This window comes from Varanus komodoensis, unplaced genomic scaffold (assembly GCF_004798865.1).
Source record: "Varanus komodoensis strain SLA01 unplaced genomic scaffold, ASM479886v1 scaffold20_1, whole genome shotgun sequence".
Classification (NCBI taxonomy): Eukaryota; Metazoa; Chordata; class Lepidosauria; order Squamata; family Varanidae; genus Varanus; species Varanus komodoensis.
This window is the reverse complement of record NW_025335587.1, coordinates 10,030,798-10,050,920: the sequence shown is the minus strand read 5'-3', so window position 1 is coordinate 10,050,920 and position 20,123 is coordinate 10,030,798. Positions and strand designations below refer to the sequence as shown.

The following is a 20,123-nucleotide window of genomic DNA, read 5'->3' as shown; positions in this document are numbered from 1 at the left end:
CTTCATCCGAAGGACGCTGTGGAGGATCGGCAGAGGTCGAGGAAGGACGCTTCGCCGGAGCACTCATGGTGGAGGAAGAGCGCTGAGGAGGCGTGGACGAAGAGGAACCAGGCCGTAGGAGCTGTTGGTCAGACTGCATTAATGCCTGATCCCATAGGAGCTTCCTGAGATTATTCTCCGTTTTTCCGCGCCTGCTTGGTAAACGCCAAGCAATGACCGCATTTGTCGGTCCTATGCCCCTCGCCGAGGCAGAGGAGGCATAGATCATGTGGATCAACTGGTGACATTTTAGATCCACATTCAATACATTTGCGGAATGCCGCCCGCTGCGCCATCGTGGAAAAATGAAGAAAAGAGGACAGTATAGAGTGTAAGATAATATTTTTGTTTGGGTTTTTTTTTTTTTTTGCTTTTTTATATAGAGAATTTAAGAAGAAAATGGACAGAATCGGGAAGAACAAACTTGGAGCAAGAGGAGTTTAAGGTTTTTGAGAAAAAAACAACGAAGAGGCACAGATCTATAGCGAGAGACGAATAGGCATGAGGCACAGTGAATGGCGGTCGCAAAGACTAAGTAAAATGGCGGACACTCCACTCTATTTATACCACGAAGGGGGAGGGGAGCGGAGTTTTCCCGCCAAAAACCGTTAGCTTTCTAATCTTCCAGCCCAGGCACTGCGCAGGCGCAGCAACCCATACATGTGATGCACAGAGGCCACGACGAAGAACAATTTTTGTTGCTCCTGTCTGACAAAATGGGAAACCTTGATAAAAGCTTTTCCACAATTTAGGTGAGGTATGCTGTATGGTGCAATGCATTCTAGTCTAAGTAAAACAGGAATATTCATAGGAAAGCTATTGCTATTGTTAAATGTTGCAAACCTGAATGCTTTAAAAATGTTGGCTATTTTTCTAAGAGGAAGAACTGTTTGAGCATGAGGTGGAGTATTTTGAATGAAGGCCACATTATACTCAGTCTGGTTCACTCTCACTTACACTGGGCTTCTTGTTTGCAGATAATAAAGTTTGCATGCAGCCTGATTTGATCAAGTTGCCTTAAGTCAGTAAGACTTATATCCCAAAGGATACAACTGTTCACATGCTAAAAGATGCTCCTTCCCTTCATGTTCTCTCTCAGTGCCTACATTCTTTACTCATTATCAGTCTTTTAATCCAGCTTCACAAGTTCTCTATTTTCATGTGACTTCAACTGCAGAACTATGAAGTTCCATCTTGACATTTTGAACAGCAGCAGGAGGAAGGGTCCAAGCAAGCAAATCATTTGTAAGTAGAGAGGGGAATGACCAGTAAAATTGTTCCCAACTCTGGAAACAGCAGTCCTATTTAAGGAAACTTGCAGGTAGTGCCATTTGAACAGTATGTTTTGCCTACAACTGTACCATAGTCATGCCCCAGGATTCCTCTTAGCTTGAGCAGGACAAAATCAGGTGACAAACAAGGACACATCTGTGAGAATCATGACATCTAGCAAACCACAGGGCCAAGATTTGTGCATGTTTCCCATCTAATGTTTGCACAGCACATGCAAACATGGGAACAGCCACTCCCAACATGGTGCTTCCAGTATTTTGACTACAATTTTCAACATTCGTGACTGTTGGCCATGCTTGCTGGAACGTATGGGAGCTATAGTAAAAAATAAATAAATTGCACATGGGTGATTAAGGTATATTAGAAGTATTATAAAAAGCCCCATCACCCCCATGCTCCCCATTTTGGATCCAAGCAATGGCACAGGCATCATTGTGGTGAGCTCTCCTGTCCTGCTCTTCCTGAAGCTCAAGTTGGGCTGGTGGTCTCCTGAGAGTTCACCCCAGCATGCTCTGCAACAGAAGAGATTCAGTTGGCTCAAGTACAAGAGGCTCAGTGCACTAATTCCAAGGACGAGGGGCTGAGTCACATGAGATGGTTTCTGGGTGGCAGAAAGAGGAGAGTAAGAGATGGGCTACCACCAAGAGTAGTGGCCATTGTGCTTGGGCTGTGGTCGGAGAAGAAGCTGTTCTTTTTCATTCAATTAATCCTAAAATCAACTATGGGACCTCATAATGGTTTACTCACTTGTTGAATGGTTAATTAAATATATTAATTGTAAATATAGTGTGAACACTTTAATTTATGAAATGGAAATATAATTTATTGGGCAGACCCTTGAAGCACAAGAAGTTGGACTGCCCTCCTTTATATGTAATTCATTAATTACAAACGAAGCCATTCTACAGTAATAGTGTTTCACTGCATTTTAATATCTTATAATGCTCATTCTTATGGTGAATTCTGAGAGGGAGTAGCTGTGTCTTCTACAAGAGATAATGGCACAAAATTCAGTTGACAGATTTTTTTGTATGCAAGAGCCCATGGGACTAGGGAAAGATGGTAATTCACAGTGATTGTACATTTAATGAGGAAAAGCTTAAAAGGAAGTCTACACATTGCCAAAACCTCTGAAACACCTTTTGTGCAGAGGCAACACAAAGGAACTCCAGAGAATAGTAGTAGTAGACCAGGATTTACTCCTTTTGCTTTGATATGGCCATCTGCTAAACCAAAAGGCAGCATTCTGCTTTGATATTATGCACAAATTAGAAAGGTAACAGATGACATTAAAAAGGCAATGCATATCAGTATACACATAGTGTAAACTTTTAAAATCACATCTATGCTTTTATCACTTCATAGTGCTTTTGAATACAGTGTTAGCATTTTTAAGAATAAATCTGACAACAGGAAGAAGGACCAGTTGATTCCAACTGATAGCAGCCAATCACTCTGCATGGCTTCAAGTTTTATGTTTATGTGATAACAGTGGGACCAGTGCGGCCAGTTCTCTCATGAAGCTGGGAAAGTTTCAGTGCAATGGAGATCAGAGGAGCCAACATGACCTGCAAAAAAGGGAAAGAGAAAAAGGAAAATGAAGAGAAAATCCTGGAAGAACAGAGTGTTTATTCCTACAACAGGTTCAGGGCTTGGTCATACAATCAGGGTTGTACCCAACTAGACTCACTGAAATAAATGGAACTTGGCATTGAGTAACACTGGGTACAGTCCAAGGAATCTAGAAGCCTGCAGAACCACCATTACTTTATGCAGTACAGGGATCTTTATTTTAGCATGACAAGATCTATGCAAGCATGGTTTTAACTGGAAAATAAGTTTCTAGTATTCCTCATTATAAGGTAAAACACACACACAACCTTGAAAGCCTGCAGGTAAGCATCTGTCTGAAGTGCTGCAGTCAGACAGCAGGATTTTCTTATTCTGCATGCCTCATAATAACCCCCTCCATAACTTATATTTAGAAGTGTGCATACATTCTATTTTCTCCCCTTCCCTACCAAAAACATGATATGCTTATCCTTTTCTTCCCAAAGTCTTCCTTTCAGATAAAGTAGATTCTTGGCTATCTGATGCTTATGGATCAAGCAGTCTCACTGCAAGGAATACGATGATTTAGGAAAAATAGGACAGAATGAGATGTACAGCTGAGCAATAAAAGCTACCTGTGGATCTTCATAGATTTTTGGTGCATCTTTTTCATAGCTATCAATATAGAGACGCACAGTTGCTCCAGCACTTCCTGTGCCACTTAGTCTAAAGATGATACGAGAACCATCAGCAAAGATGAGCCTCAAACCCTATAAAAAGCAAACATACAGCAAATGATTTTTTTGAAAGTCACTCTTCACTAAAGCTTCCAAATACAAAGTAGTTAAAAACTAGAGTTTTGTTGAGAGCTACCCAAGTATAATTGGCAATCCTGTAAATATTTCTGGCTGGAAAACATGAGTTCAAATTCTCTTTTTTCTGTGTGACACCACAGGTGCTCTACAATAGGCATGAATATTCTATCTTGATATTATATACCTTGCAGTCCACTTTTTCATAGCTGCTTTTCTATTCAGATAAACTTAGCTATGTTTACATGTTTTGTCCAGATATCTACAAGAAACTCAGGATTCTAACAATGATACTTATAATTAATCTTTGCACATTCTTTTGGGGAAAGGAAATCAAATTTATGCCTGACACTATTACAGCTTTAATCAAACTAAGAAATGTAGCTGGGTCACAGCAAAGACAATCCTGTACCACACATGACACAACACATGACCCAGAAGGATGTTGCCAGTTGTGTAACTTTCATTCTGTGAGTGTTTGTGGACTTCCCCTTAACGTGGCTCACTTTCTAAGACAGGGCCAAGCACAAGAGGAAGTTTGCAAATGCTAGAGGAACAGATTCTGCACAGCTTCATCACAGCCCTAGAAATGTTTTTGAGTAACAATGGATCCAAATGTTCAATTAGTGATTGCTATGACATGAGTGGAATAGCTGGGCCAAGGTTTGGAGAGCTACATTTGTTCAGAGCAGGGGAATTCAAAAAAGCAAATCTATATAGACAAACTTGAACAATATTAAGGGAAAGTTGGCTTGGAAGAGTGGGTAAGGGAAGAGGAAAGGAGAAGAAAAGAAATGGAGGGGGCATGGCTGAGTTGCAGGATATGTTCACCATATATGGTATAAGCACAAAGTTTGGTAACACCTTAAGCAAGTCTAGTAGTAGGCTCCCCTTTTAGAAGGGCTCCTTAGAAGCTGAAGCAAGCAAAAGAGTCCCACTTGACATTAAAATGAAAGCCAGCAAAGTAAAAGTTTTTATACTTCCCATGGAAGCAATCCATTTTCAATACAGTTCATTGAAACAAACCAGAACTATGTTAGGGTAGCTTCAAAACATATTTGATTAGAAGATGAATGCAACACAGATCATAGCATCCAGGTCACTCTTTCTGGCCAGTCTATATCAACTCCACAGAAGTCATGAATCTTTTCTGATGTTTCAAAGCTCAAGGGATGTATGTTCCCCTCCTTGCTCATATCATGTAGAAAGGGCCTTTGGAGCTATACCTTAACACAAGAGGATCTTATGAGACTTTTCCACAAAGAGTCCTATTACAGATAGTATGGCATTATGGAGATAATAGTTTGGCAGAATAGCCCCTTGTGGCCATGGAAAGTTCAAGAGAAGGCAGTCTTGTATAGTTCCCACTGGTTACCAGATAATGGGCTACAGTGGCATCGCATAATGCAGTCTTATTACAAAATGGAACTAAATACAAACATTAATACTAAAATATCTATTCATATATCTAAAGACATCTTCATTAAACTGACTTACAGAAGCAGGACAATGAAATCGAATAGCAAGTCCCCTCATTTTTCTATCTAGTTTAGGCATGGTGGCACAACTGCTTAATAACACTGGATGTGCTGACCAGGAATGGCTGACACTCTGGCAGGTCAAGCTCAGCACTGTGTGATAGAGCAAGCTCTCATCATTTGCCTCTAGCTCTTGTCCACTCCGTAGTTCGAAAGCATATAATACTGCAAGCAAATAAATGGGTACCGCACAGGTGGAAAAGCTAGCTGCATGAGAGTGGGCGCCATCGCTGGACTTGCTCAGACATGAGTCAAGCCACAATCAGTGGAAGAATCCCAGATGAGCCATCAAGCTGGTCTGCATATGTGTGGGGCTAGTTCTCCCCCTGTGGTGCACACTGGATAAGCATGTGAGCATGACAGAACAGACTAGAAATTGCAGGCAGCCAACATCTACTCTGTACTAGCATTGTAGACTTCTGACTAATTGTTCCATCATCATAAGCTAAATAAATAAATAAATAAATCTACCTGGTTTCTTGAGATGCTTCCATCAACAGGATCACTGTATTCAAAATTATCAGCTTTCTCCACAGTGTATGATTTGTCCCCTGCTGACAGCTGCTTCCCCACAAAGGAACGGTCAAAAAAGAGTGTCTCTAGATCCTTCATCATCTTGTTAGCACCATCAGCATCCACCTCCTCATAGTCATATCTAGAAGAAATCGGGGAGACTTTGATGGGATACAAATGGTCTACAGGCACAAAGTGCCTTGCTCTGCAGGCTTTTGAAATTTCTGCTTATTTATTTATTTACATGAATTTATAGGGTGCCTATAATTGCTGAGGACTTCCTAGGTGGCTTACAATGCATAAAACATACTAACAGAGTAAAAACACATTAAAAACCAATTAAAACATGAATTAAACATCTATAAAAACTATTTAAAAAGAGCCACAGCATACAGGCTAAATGTTAAAAAAATTCCTAAAAAGATATGTCTTCACCTGGTGCCTAAAGGAAAACATAGATAGTGCCAGGAGAATTTCCCTATGGAGGAAAAGATAAGGAGGCCTCCACAAAGAAATTCAAGTCCCCAAGGACTAAGATCTTGGGGGACCTCAAAACCAGATCCAAGACCAACTCTGTCAGCTGAGGCAGGGAGACTGATACAAGTGCAGCAGGGTGGATGGTTAACAGAATCCCCAATCTGTCTTGGGAGCCCAACACACAGTACAAATCCTCTAGACCTTCACTCCAGGGGACAGGAAGCCTTGCAAGAGAGATCGAATCTTTAAAGATTATCACCACCACCCCCTCCCTGGCCCTCTGGGCGATACTGCTGCTGCACTGAATACCCTGAGGGGCATAATTGTGAAAGAGGGACCCCTCCCTCCTTTCCTGCCTGCCCAGGTTTCGATAATACACACTAGGTCGGTCTTCTCATCCACAATTAAATCAAGAATGATGGTACTTTTATTACAGACTGACCTGGAACTTAGACACCTCCAGAATGCTCTCAAAAGGGAAGCACACCTGACACCCACACTATTTTTTTCATGCAAAGCAAGTTTCTTTAGAGATTTGGAGGGCATGTGGCGGGGAGAAGACATGGAATTCCCATTCCACCAGTGTTATCTTTCCAAGGAAGAGCAGCCATTCTGGATTCAACTCCTATAGGAGACTATCCCAGGACCCTTAAGATATTGTAACTTCCCTACTCATCAGTGGAGGACCGTGAGTGAAAAGAAGGTATATTGCTCAAGGTCTCCTCATGGTGGTAGTAGTGGTACTATTCCTTTTCCCTTGTCAGTGCTTTGACAGCAGTATGGAGGATGGACTCCAACATCAGGATGGACTGAGGGAAGCCTTGGATTCAGGGGATCCTAAAGGACTTCTCTGCCCTAATATCACTCATGAAATGGCACCATCCTAGTAGCTAGCTTAACACATTCTTCCCACAACATGAAGGATTTTTTTTTTAAAGTGTTGCAACAGTAAAAAGGGCACAAAAGCCCTCCCATCACCTACCAGCCCTGGCCACAATGAAGCAGCCTACCAAAGGACTGTAAGGGAAGGGTACATGTTTACTAGGCACTGTAAGGAAGGAGTAGAATTCAGACTAAGTAAATGGAACCTGAAGTACATTGAAAATTTTAAATGTTGGGAATTTTAATCAAGTTTTAACTTCACAGTTGCTTTTTGGTTTTGGTTCTATTCTTAATTTTGTTTTGATTTTTCTTCATTTGTGAAATGTTATTGGTTTTATGTACATATTTAACTATTTATTTAATTATTGGTAATTTGTTGGATTGTTTGCTTTGATTTTTGTAAGTCGCCCTGAGACGCTTTTGCATATAGGGCAGGGTATAAATATTTTAAATAAATAAAAATAAATGTGAAAAATTACTCACTACTAACTTAGTTCCCATTTATTTCAGTAGAACCTAAGTTTTATTAACTTAATCTAGAATCAAGTCAGATTACATTGATCTTCCACACAAGCACAGTCTTCCAGACAAGGGAGAACAACAGTGCAAAGTGCATGCTAGAAACAGTGCCCATCAGTTTGCAACTGCTGACTGAAAATGTTGTGAAGTAGTTTCTGCTTTTCATATCTTCCTGCCATTCTGCTTTTGTAGCAATGAATTCTAGTAGGTCTTCTGTGCAGAACAATAGATGGATTCACAACTATTTTGTCCTTTATTATAAGGTGCAATTGGGGTAGTGTGTGATTTCTATAGAAGAAATATGGACCTATTAGACATGGGAACCCAAAAGATAAGTGTCCAGGGTGTTTTCATGGACTTCTCCATTCTGAATATAGTCTGGACTGCATACAATTATATTTCCTAGCCTTCATATGCTATTTGCAACATTTAACAGAATCCCATGAACTGCACAGGGGCAAAATATGTATTCAGTTTATTTACTGTGATTTGAAAAATTGTGTAGAATCTAGAACTCCAAACAATATCAGTCCTTGCATATTCATTTCTTTGACAGTGATGACAGGATTTCTTTTCAGTGTAATTAAGTAGAAAACATATGCAATTGCCATGAAGCTATTCTTTTGAAAATTTCCTTACCTTGTGAAGAAATTGCGCCCATATTTTTGCCAGTGATCTTTCAGGATCTCTTCCACACTCTGTTTGCGGACAGCTATGATTGACAGCCATGCCAAGACTGCCCAGAGTCCATCTTTTTCACGAATATGATCTGATCCTGCAAGACAATACAGAAATCATAGAAGCAGAACCACTAGCCCAGAACATCTCGAGGGGACCAGGATGGAGAAGGCTGATCTAAATTTGTTGGGGTATGGTGTCCCTGGATTCATAGACATGTACCTGCTTAGGTGGTCTACAAGAAACTGCTTCTTTGCCTTCAGCTCTCACTTGCCTCAAGCTGGATTTGATAACTTCTGCCTTCCCCAACCCAGTGCCCTCTAGATCTGCCAGACTAGAACTCCTATCATTGCCATCCATCAGTCATTCTGTCTGTGGAGCCTGGGAAATACAGTCCAACATATCTGGGCACCATGAGGTTAGGGAAGACTGGTTTAATGTTTGTCTCAGTATTTTGGTATACTGGCACTGGAATGGGAATACAACCATGTATATATTTGACCAAAGTATGTATTGTGTTTTATTATTATGTTTATTAAAATGCTGCTTTAGCAAGAATTTATCAATTTTCCATTAAGAGGTGGGGTTTTTTTGATTAATTGAACTGCTTTGCTCCTTCCTTAGGGAGTGAATTGAAATGTTCAATAATATAATTGCACTGCAGGATGTTTATTTTTGCTATATCCTTCATACTGTTTGGTTCTCATCTTTTAATATCATTCTATTTGATTTATTAAGTTATTGTTCGCTGCTCTGGTCGTCCTTGTGAAAGGAAAAATGGGGTACCGACATAGAAATTAGAATCATCAGCAGATATAGATGTTTGCTTACCAGTACCAAAACTCTCCTCTCCACACAAAGATAGCTTGCTTGCATCCATTAAGTTTCCAAAGAACTTCCAACCTGTTGGAGTTTCATATAGGGCAATCTTTGTAGCTTTGGCGACCCTTTGAAACAGCCAAAAGAGAGACTGTGTTCTTTATCCATGTTTTATTGCAGAAAAAGAGTAATTGCTATCAGCAATTGCCTCTTGATAAATGGGAAAACAACGCATTTCTGGAGTCAGCTAATCTTTATGGGGGCATATGGACCTTACTTGAACATTAGCTAGTAACAGAGTGGAAGTAAAGTAATCAGATTTCATAATGTTAGATAACACTGCCAAGCAAGGCCATGAAAATTGATTTGTGACATGAAAAGGACTCCTCGGGCTTTGGCTTTACTGTGAAGAAGCCAGACCATGTTGTAACACAAGCCACTTTTGAAACTGAAGAGAAAACTCAAAAGCAGTTTGTTCAGCAGGTTCTGTTATCTGAGAGACAGTTTTGACTAATGGGGTGGGATAGAAATTCAAAAAATTACTTGGCAAGTATCTTTAAGAAAATGCAGTGATTACTAGAAGGCAGTATGGATTTATCAAAAATAAATCCTGTCAGACTAATTTAATCTCATTTTTTGACTGAGTAACCTACCAAACGGACAGAGGGAACACTGTGGATATAATCTTCCTAGACCAGGAGTCGTCAAACTATGGCCCATGGGCCAGATACGGTCATTTATACGGCCCACCTCAGAGCTCTGAGCCAGCATCGGTGTACTCTTTCAGTTTCAGAGACTAGCAGAGAGCCGGCACACGCATCAAATTGTGGTAGCTCCCTTCAACTGCACGTGTGCCGGCTCTCTCTGCTAGCCAGTGTGAATTGCACAAGCACCAGCTCTTCCCCCTATTGCATGCATGTGTCAACCCTGAATACAGAAGAGAGGAGTGAATATGAAACTGGACATTGACCATCTCATTAGCCAAACGCAGGCCCATAATTCCCATTGAAATACTAACAAATTTATGTTGATTACAATTGTTCTTCATTTTAAATATTGTATTGATTTTTCCTGGGTTTTTTTGCACTACAAATAAGATATGTGGAGTGTGCAAAGGAATTTGTTCATATTTTTTTCAAACTATAGTCCAGCCCCCAATAGTCTGAGGGACAGTGAACTGGCCCCATTTAAAAGTTTGAGGACCACTGACCTAGACTTTAGCCACACTTTCAACATAGTGGCCCACAACATTCTGATAAACAATTTAGAAAAAAGTGGACTAGATAGAAAAACTATTAGGTGGATACAAAATTGGCTGCTAAATTGGACACAAAGAGTGCTAATCAGTGGCACCTTTTCAAACTGGACGGAGGTAACTGCAAGGTTCAGTGCCGGGCACAGTGCTCTTCAACATCTTTATTAATGATTTAGATGAGGAAGTAGAAAGAAAGTTAATAAAATCTGCAGATGATACAAAACTGGTTGAAAGGGGAAGTACCTTAGGATAGGAGTTCCCAACCCCAGGGCCAAGGACCAGTACTGGGATCGCACAGCAGGAAGTGAGTGGTGGGCAGGCAAGTAAAGCTTCATCTGTATTTGCAGCTGCTCCCCAGCACTAGCATCACTGCCTCTGAGGTGGACCTGAGGCAGTGAAGCAGGTGCTGGGGAGTGGCTGCAAATACAGGTTATCATTAGCAGAGAGGTTTGACTGCACAGAGACCATAATAAATCAATTGCATGGAGATGCATATCAAAACCCTATCAGTGAGTGGCAAGTGGCAATTAAGCTGCATCTGGTGGCAGGCTTTAAGTCAGAATCCGAAACTTATTTTAGTCTGCATGTGGCCCAACTATTATTTTATTTACCACTTCCATCCACACCTCTTTCTCATACTGTGCACTTGTCTCAGTCAGTTTTGGTAAGCCCACAAGCTAATTAAAAAACAAATGTTTCTGGAGAGCTTATTTGCAAAGGGGAAAAGACCCAATGATGAGACAGCAGAAGACTCTAAGACTATCAACAAATCATTCCACCACCACCCCGCCCCCAGTCTGTGGAAAAATTGTTTTCCATGAAATTGGTCCCTGATGCCAAAAAGTTTAAGATCCAGGGCGATCTTGATAAACCTGAATGCTGGGCTGAAAGCAACAACAGAATGAGATTCTATAGGGACAAGTGCCAAGTCCACCTAGGAAAAAGAAACCAAATGCATCAACAAGATGGAGAATATGGGGCTCAACAGAACTGAAAAAGAAAAAGACCTTGTTGACCTGTGGACAACAATGTGATGCAGTTGCAATAAGGGTAAATGCTATTTTGCAACAACCCAGAGTCAGGCTGGACATCAGAAAAAGCTTCCTCACTGTCAGAGCAATATGACAGTAGAACCAACTGCCTAGAGAAGTGATGAGCTCTCCCATACTAGAGACATACAAAGGAAGCTGGACAGTCATCTATGTGGGATAGTGTAAATTGTGTCTTGCAACAGCAGGGAGTTAGACTCAATGGCCTTCATGGCCCCTTCCAACTCTACTATTCTATGCGTTCCATAGAGAGTGGAAATCAATGAATGCCGAGACCAACCTGTTACATGTCTTGAAAATTCCTAAAAATTCTTCCTGAGGAAGAATGTAACCTAGAGGCATGAAACAAGCACCTTATCTCATGTAGGTATCAATGGTTACTATGGCTATATATAGTCACAATGGCTATATACTGCCTCTGATATCAGAAACAGTGAGCCTCTGAATAGCAGCTGTGGGAAACATGAGTGGGAAGGTACCATTGCATGAATGCCCCATTTGTGGTCTTCCCATACACGGTGAATTGGGCACTGTGGGAACTAGATAAGGCTTAATCTGAGCCAGCACAAAGAATTCAAGCATTTTTGCAAGTTTGAAACCCTTTATATATTCTGCCTGTCTTGTTCTTTTACAGTAATTGATTTTTTATTGCTGCAAGATGCTTCCCTCTGTTCAACAGCAAGATGCTGCACAATATGGCAACTGCAATTTTTCACCCACCCACAAACTGTGTCTTTCATAGACCCTTCAGGCACCACATCTCTGGCTTCTCACCCAATTGTGCAATTTAGGTAAAATAAGCCAGGTGTGGGTAGAAGGTGCAGCTCCAGATATTTGGGCTCTAGTATCTAGAAACCACCTACCAGCATGACTGAGGATCAGAAATGCTTGGGTTGAAGCCCAAAACAACTTGACTATTACTTTCCACCCACTCCTGGCATAAACAACAAGAGAAGATACACTGTGGAGTAAAAACCTTCAGCTGCTTGAAACCAATCCATTGTCCTTTAAACTCCCAACAAATCCTCAATACCATTTCTTAAGCCTTCTTCCCTCCACAAGAATCTTTACTATCTGTGCTCCCTCTTATGCACTTGCAAACTTGATCCTCCTCAGCTGCAGACAACAGTGATTCAGCTTCTATTATCTTCTAGAACAGCAGGTGCAAAGGTTAGTAACAACCACTGCCATTTAGAAACCATGGGGAAGGAATGCCTCTACAGCTTTCTGTGTGGCTTTTAGTAAAACACTCTTCGATAACCCTATCTAAATTATCCTTCTCAACTTTAGTGCCCTCCAGATGTTTTTAACTTCAGCTTGCATGAGCCGAAGCTAGCCCAGTAAATGGTCACTAATACTAACATTTTAGTCAAAAACATGTGGCAAGTATCAGGATGAGTGATCTAAACAAAGAACAACACCTGCCACTTAGGGATGAAGTAAACCAAGTCACTTCACTGAAAAGACATGATCTTCATTTCTGTTGTTCCATTACTGATTTCCTACAGCTGTTCTGAACGCACATCTAAGAAAAGGGAACATAAACACATACATTTCTGTTGCTTGCTCATAGTTGATCACCAATGGACAGAGAAGCAAATGCCTCCCACCTGTTAAGTCCTACCTGTCAATTGCTCCACTTGTAGGCATGCTTCGTGCAAATCCTCGAACTCCTGTTTGTTGAAAGTAAGGAATACTGAAAATATTTGCAGCAATAACAGCCACAGAGTCTGAGGGATTAACAAAGAATCCATGTTTTCCAAGTATCATGTTGCGATCCTGATAAAGACAGCAAAATTAATGCTGACAGCAAAATTAATTTACTCTTTTTCCAACCATTTTTCAGGGCAGCCATGCTAGTCTGTTGCAGCAAACACAAAGAGAGTCTTGCAACACCTTAAAGACTAAATGCTTTATTCTGTTATTTAATTCTGGAATAAGCGTATTAGTTTAAGGTGGCACAAAATGCTTTTATCTTGATGACACAGATGGCCAGATATACCCCAGGAACACTAAAAGAACATCAGGTTTAAAAAGATTAAGGATAGAAGTTGACCTTCCAGTAGACATTTATATGATTGTACTCAAATCTTTTAAATCAATTCTATTATATTTTTAGGGTGGTCAAAAGATACGGTTCCAGCACCTTGTTTAGAAGAGTGGATTTCAGTGGGTGTAGTTTGTCATGCAAATTATATGAGGTGAAATTCACTCTTTTCTTTTCTTTTCCATACAGCCATCTTACAGTATATAGGAACATTTTCTTGAAAATCTGAGCGTTCCCATCAAATTAAGTAGTAGATGTTTTGAAAGCCTTTATAACCAACATAGCTAACTATAATGCAATTTTTTCAATTAATTGCACACATTAATGGAAGTGGGAAAGATGAACAACTGTGCTGCCCAGCTCTCAGGAAATCTCCCATGAAAGTTTTGTTGCCAGCAGTGTAAAATCCAGACACAAAGTACCTAGCCCTTAGATGAATTTATTTATTTATTTAAAACCTTTATATGCCATTACCACATGCCTCGGCATCTCGAGATGGCTTACAATGTAGAATTAAAACAATAAAATGTTTATTGAATAAATGAAGTTAATAAAGGAAAACATACCATGTTTTATAACTTCTTGGTCATTTCTTATCCCTATTCGCTCATAAAATATATAAATTGTGACCCTATAAACACTGATGGTAACCTTTTAGAGACCGAGTGCCCAAACTGCAACCCAAACCCACTTATTTATCGCAAATTGCCAGCACTGCAATAAAACCTGAATACTGAGGTTTTAAGTTTAGAAAAAACAACTCATACATTAACATCTTTTGTCTTAAAAGAAAAATACAATGACAGAGCTTTCAATGATACAACAGCTTTTTATTGAAAGGTAAAAGTTTGCATTTGGCATGCTTTTGCCTGCTCTGAAAAAGGCATCTGAGTGCATTTCCTACCTTGTGCGGGCTTCTGCTAAAATCATAGCCAGTACAAGCAAATATATGTATCCTTGCTCTTGTTTTCATAAATTCTTCACAAACTACTAAATATGATGCTGCAGATTCAAATATGCCAGAGGGGCAGCACAACATTAAAAGAATCTCAGTCTCTTAATTAGAACATCTCTTTGCTAAATCTTAGATATTAAATTTCAATTCTTCATAAGAAAACTCAACGCTAAAATCTTGTGTTAAAAAACCCAAATGTATTAAAACTCACAGCCAGTCCAAGCTATCCTTGGCAGCGCACTGATCAGTCATGTGAAAGCTCGGATGAATCACGGCTAATGAGTTGCAACGTGTGACATCATCGCCTGGTGCTGCTACTCTTTTCCGAGCATGCGTATGGCCCGTGTGCGCTGTTATCTGGTGCTTGGCTGCTGGGGCAATGCTGGGGCGACTTGGCTCGCCTGCCAACAGAGAGGGCTCTGTGTGCCCGCTGCAGCATGCATGCCATAGGTTCGTCACCATTGCCCTATAGGTTAAAACAGTTTTCTAAAGAGACATTCAGCAGTGAACAAGTTTTCCTTACTACACAGGAGCCTAGGGATTTCAGAATGAGTTCTATTTGTTTCTACAATGGACAGGTATAGTCCAACCAAAATGCTTTGACTGATTTTGGGTGACAAATGATTTTGAGTGGCATGCACTCTCAGGAGAAAAAAGACTTTACTTACCCCATCACCATCAAAGGCAGCTCCAAAATCATATTCTCCAGTTTTCATGGTCTGGACTAGATCAGCGGCATAGGTTAAGTTTGGATCAGGATGATGGCCACCAAAGTCCTCAAGAGGTACACAGTTCACAGCAGAATTTGCTGGTGCTCCAAGTTCTTCACAGAGGATCTTTTTTACATAAGGGCCAACAACTGATTCGGCAATGCAGGGACAGATACAAACCAATTACTTAAAACACTTAAAAATAATCATATTCCTTTAAAAATGTTTCCGTAAAGTTTGGTTATTTAGGAATGTACATGGTTATATCAGTGGTATATGTTAGAGGATTTTTTGGTAGAAATTCACTAATTATTTATATATCTCCCACAAGCACATCAAAATGTAATATGTGCTGAAGTTGTTTTGGAACATGATGTTCAAGAGAACTGCACCTCACATTAGTGGGGAAAAAAGAAAGACAACTGAGAGCATAAGAATATTCTAACACAAGGTGAGAGTAAATGAAGATATACTGTTAACTCCACTGTCACTTTGACTCTGTTAGTGATGAAGGCTGGCAATAAAAAATGGACAATGGAGTAGATGTGTATGGGATTGCCAAAGTAACTCCCACCAAGTTCAATGAAATTTATTCCAAGGTAAAATTTAAAAATAGGACTGCAGTCTTTTTCTTCATCAAGGTACAATAGCTGTACTTGTTCTATTGCCTACCTCCATGCATAGCATCTATCCGAATCTTTAGATGGTTTTGACCCGAGAGTAGTTCTTTTAGTGCACTAAAATCAAAAATATTCCTCAACATGTTGGCATAAGCTTCTACAGAGTCCACAATTTCAACTGAAAAACAAAATCATGTAACATGAACAACCAGATAAAATTATTTAGAAGACGGTATTACTAGGTGCTTATTCTTGCATCTAACACTTAAGATATGGAGAAAATGGCAACACACACTGTTACTGTATTTGTCTACTCTTATTCAATTCTTACTACATTGACAAAGGCAAATGGTGCTAATTCAGTTCATGGAAACCTTCTTAATAGATTTTACTGTGGGAGTCGCTCATAAATAGGACTACAACTGAAGGACCAAGCAGAATACATAAAGCTAAACTGGTTTCACCCACTATTCCAGTTTAGCCTAACCTTATATTGCGGAAACACCCCACTAATGACATTTGAACAATTGATGTTTGTAACCAATTCCCTAGTCTAAGGCCTCACATCCAACATATACAGGGTATTAATTATGAAAGCAATGGGATGAAAAAATGTGGAAACACGACAAAGAAAAGTTTGAGGTAAAGAAAATAAATGAAATATGGATTTAAAACAATACTCTGCAGCATTGCCAAATATAAGGAGAAAATCCTTGAAGGTAGTAACAATGACTTCAATAATTTTACATCATCTGTATAAAATAACATCACAAAATAGCAAACTGTTGAAGGGGTATGTGCTATAAGATGTGATAGGCATATAGACATATATTTATATTACATTTACAGTGGTACCTCAGCTCATGAACACCTCAGTTCACAACCAAATTGGGTTGTGAACAGAAATTTCAGAAAAATTTTGCCTCAGGTCGTGAACTCCACATCAGATGATGATCAAGGTCGCGCTCGTGCAGGGAAGACAGGCGTGATCATGGTCATGCTTAAGGAGGGCAGAGATGGCCACAATCTTTGCTGTTCTTTGTCACTTTCAAATTTTTGTGATTAAGAAAATGGTTACAGAATGGATTAACCTTATTTACACTGAACCTTATAGGGAAATTTGATGGGTCACAACCAATTTGGGTCATGATCAGAGTCATGGAACGAATTAAGTTCGTGAGCCAAGGTACCACTGTATATGCCTTTTGTTAGAAACCCAAGGCTTACATATTTCTTCTCTACTCCATTTTATCCTTGCAACACCAACCCTGTAAGTCACATAAGGCTAAGAGTGAGTGACTCTTCCAGTCAGCTGCCAAGCTGGACTAGAATCTAGATCTCCTGCGTTCCTGTTCATCACGCTAACCACTGGCTCTCTTAACTTTTGAAAGGAGATTTGTCAAAAGTGTCATAATGTAACAGCTGGGGAGGCACACATGGTGTCTAAACTGGCACTTTTGTCTTTAGTGTCCCTAATGAGCATTTGCCGGACAAAGAAACGCTGACATTTATGGAGGTCAGATCCCATCAATTAATAGCAAAGTAGTGGAAATAATCCACAGGCATCTCAGTTGTGTGGTATAACTACTTTTGGAATACTGAAAGCTTAACCAGATACATAATGGCAGAGAGACAGCCAATAAACAAACAAACACTTTCCATTTAATTTGATACAAATATATTGCTTTTACTACCAATGACATTTCCCAGAGAAAACCACCAGCATGACATGGATAGACATGAAAGGCTATATTTAAGGCACAATCCTGTGTATGTTTAAGTAAGAAAAGAAGTCGGTTCCTAGCACTGCATAGGCAGCATGGCTGCCTGAAGAATGCTGAGAGTTGTTAGACTTTTTAATGTCTAAGTAAGAATTGTTCCCTTAGATCAGGCAAAGTTATCTGGATAATTATAACATCATTAATATAATTAGCCACTTGCAATTACAGCTAACTGTAATTTGATTCTGAGTTGTAAACAGATCCAGGTTCTAGTCCCCATCCAGCCTTGAGGCTCACTAGGCGATTCTGGGCTGGGCACTCACTCTCAGTTTAACCCACCTTACAGAGTTGTTGTGATGATAAAATGGAGCAGAAGAGGACTATGTAAGCCATCTTGGGTTCCTTCCAAGAGGAAAAAAAGGTGAGGTATAAATGGAGGATGATGCACATAATTTAAAACTCCATGGAAATAATATTTATTAAAAAGCAGACAGGGTTCCTGTATTTTTTCACAGTTGTATACTAGATGAAATTTCAGGAGGAACAATTTGATCTTCCTTACAGCTATTAACAGTATGGAATATCAAATTGTTTCTCCTGAAATTTCTTCTAGTTCACAACTGTTAAAGAATACAGGAACCCTGTCTGCTTTTTAACCCTTTCTCTTTTGCATCTGGTCATTCTATGGAAATGCAAGTGCAAGTAAGTTATTTATTAATGAAAGAGAGAACACACAGCTTTTACTTGCCTGTAAATGGTTTAAACTTGTTCTCCAAATCAAACTGCTGCTTTCCAATTGTATTGAGGTCTACATTTAGATCTGGACATATAGCATACTCTTCAATCGTCTTGCTAATTTGGAAAATTTTGTCAGTAATACCTTCAGGAGCAGGCCCTAGTAAGAAAAACAGATTGAAATGACTGGACATGTGATACAGGATAGCTTTAAAAGACAAAGGAATGAAAGCATGTTAAAAGAAGGGAGAAGTAATACAGGTGTTCATAAGCATAACAAAATACAATCTGCACTATTCCCAATATAACTGCAGAACAACATGATACAAATCCCATGATACAAAGGTGTGTGTGTAAAATTCATGAAGAAATTGCTAGTTATAGGACATGAAGAATTTAAGGATTAGGTGGCCAGATACAAAAGAGGACACAGCTCCTGTACTTTTATATACACAAGAGAATTTCAGCAGGCATCACTTGCTTGACAAGCTACACCTGCTGAAATCTCCTTCTACATAGCTAGTATGGGTGCAGGGACTCTGCATCTTCTTTTGCAAGTGGCCACACTATATAATGACAAGCTATGGAAAAACTAAAGATTCGCTTGTTTATGCAAATAAAAAGTTTTTGGGTAGACAACCAGTGAATGCAGCCTTATCAGAGGACTATCCACTGCTGAATGTGGATAGGGTCTGAACAAGAGAGAGACAGAGAGAACAAGACACACACACACAGAGAGAGAGGGAGAGGGAGAGGGAGAGGGAGAGGGAGAGCGCACACACAGTATAAGAACAGTCTCATTTCATTTATGTCCTCCTTTGTACCACCCTCCTCTCCCAGTCCTCTTTCCTCTTTTACTCCACCCAAGTGAAGTAAACTTGTGTATTTCATTCCAGTGTATTTCATGCTCTGGCAATTGTAAGTCGATTGTTCAGTTAAACATATTACTAACAGCAATGAACAGTGAGTAGACAGCATACGTGTATTAGCCAATAGCAAGAGAAATGTGTATAGATGAAGAGTGGAGTTGAGGATCGGAATTACTCACCTCCATTTGAAATATTGAACTTAATGCCAAAATCTCCATTAGGTCCGCCAGGGTTGTGACTTGCAGTCAAAATTATGCCACCAATTGCTTTTATTTTTCTAATAATGCAGGACACAGCTGGGGTAGAAAGAATTCCATTCTGTCCAATTACCAAACGGCCAATCTTTAAAAAGAAAAGAAAAGTCACAAGAGTGCTTAGAGACATAAAGCATATGGACATTCAAAATGTCACTCTAGGTTCTATCAACCCTTTCATAGACTTTTAGAAATTATGTTGGCTAGATGCAAAAGAGGTCAGGTCTCCTGAACCTTTAATAGTGATATGGAAGAGGGAATCTTATTTATATATTTATATCCTGCCTTTCCCCTTTCCATGGAAATCGGGGCAGCTTATATAATTCTCTTTCTCCTCTCAATTTCATCCTCACAACACCCTACACCCCATCCCCTGGAGGTAGGTTGGTCTGAGAGTCTGTGATGGGCTCAGTGTTCTCCATGGATGAGTGTGAACTAGAACCCAGGTCACCTGGGCATCCCTGTCCCTCACTCTATATCACAATGGTGCTTGTATCTCATGCAATCAATACCCACTGAAATTACCTCTGCATGCAGCTATTAAAAGAGCAGGAGTTTTATCCACTTTTGCAACTGGCCATCTGATTACAAATATTGTGGAACTAAAGGCACTGCCACTTTTGCATATCTTTGATAACAATCCTATGCATGTTTATCTGCTGGAGTACAAGAAATTTCTTTTCTTGAACTTCTAATATTTTTTCATAATTAGTATATTGTTATCAACCTCAAAATGACACTGATGTCACATCATCCTACAATTCACCTAGAGATGAATCCAATTTTA

The 20,123-nt window shown here is 39.8% G+C and overlaps 1 protein-coding gene across 1 annotated transcript in view; it reads right to left on the bottom strand.

The window, feature by feature from the left end:
- Positions 1-2,243: 2,243 nt before the first annotated feature.
- Positions 2,244-20,123, bottom strand: part of PGM1 (phosphoglucomutase 1) — a 42,291-nt gene continuing 24,411 nt past the window's right edge. Inside the window, exons 2-11 of the mRNA XM_044430259.1 lie at positions 19,262-19,424; positions 18,227-18,373; positions 15,810-15,935; positions 15,096-15,286; positions 13,050-13,204; positions 9,134-9,249; positions 8,264-8,399; positions 5,705-5,888; positions 3,519-3,653; positions 2,244-2,900 (exon numbers count right to left, since the gene is read on the bottom strand). Of these exons, the coding sequence (XP_044286194.1) occupies positions 2,811-2,900; positions 3,519-3,653; positions 5,705-5,888; positions 8,264-8,399; positions 9,134-9,249; positions 13,050-13,204; positions 15,096-15,286; positions 15,810-15,935; positions 18,227-18,373; positions 19,262-19,424 (1,443 nt within the window). The 3' untranslated portion in view covers positions 2,244-2,810. The remainder of the gene's footprint in view (positions 2,901-3,518; positions 3,654-5,704; positions 5,889-8,263; positions 8,400-9,133; positions 9,250-13,049; positions 13,205-15,095; positions 15,287-15,809; positions 15,936-18,226; positions 18,374-19,261; positions 19,425-20,123) is intronic.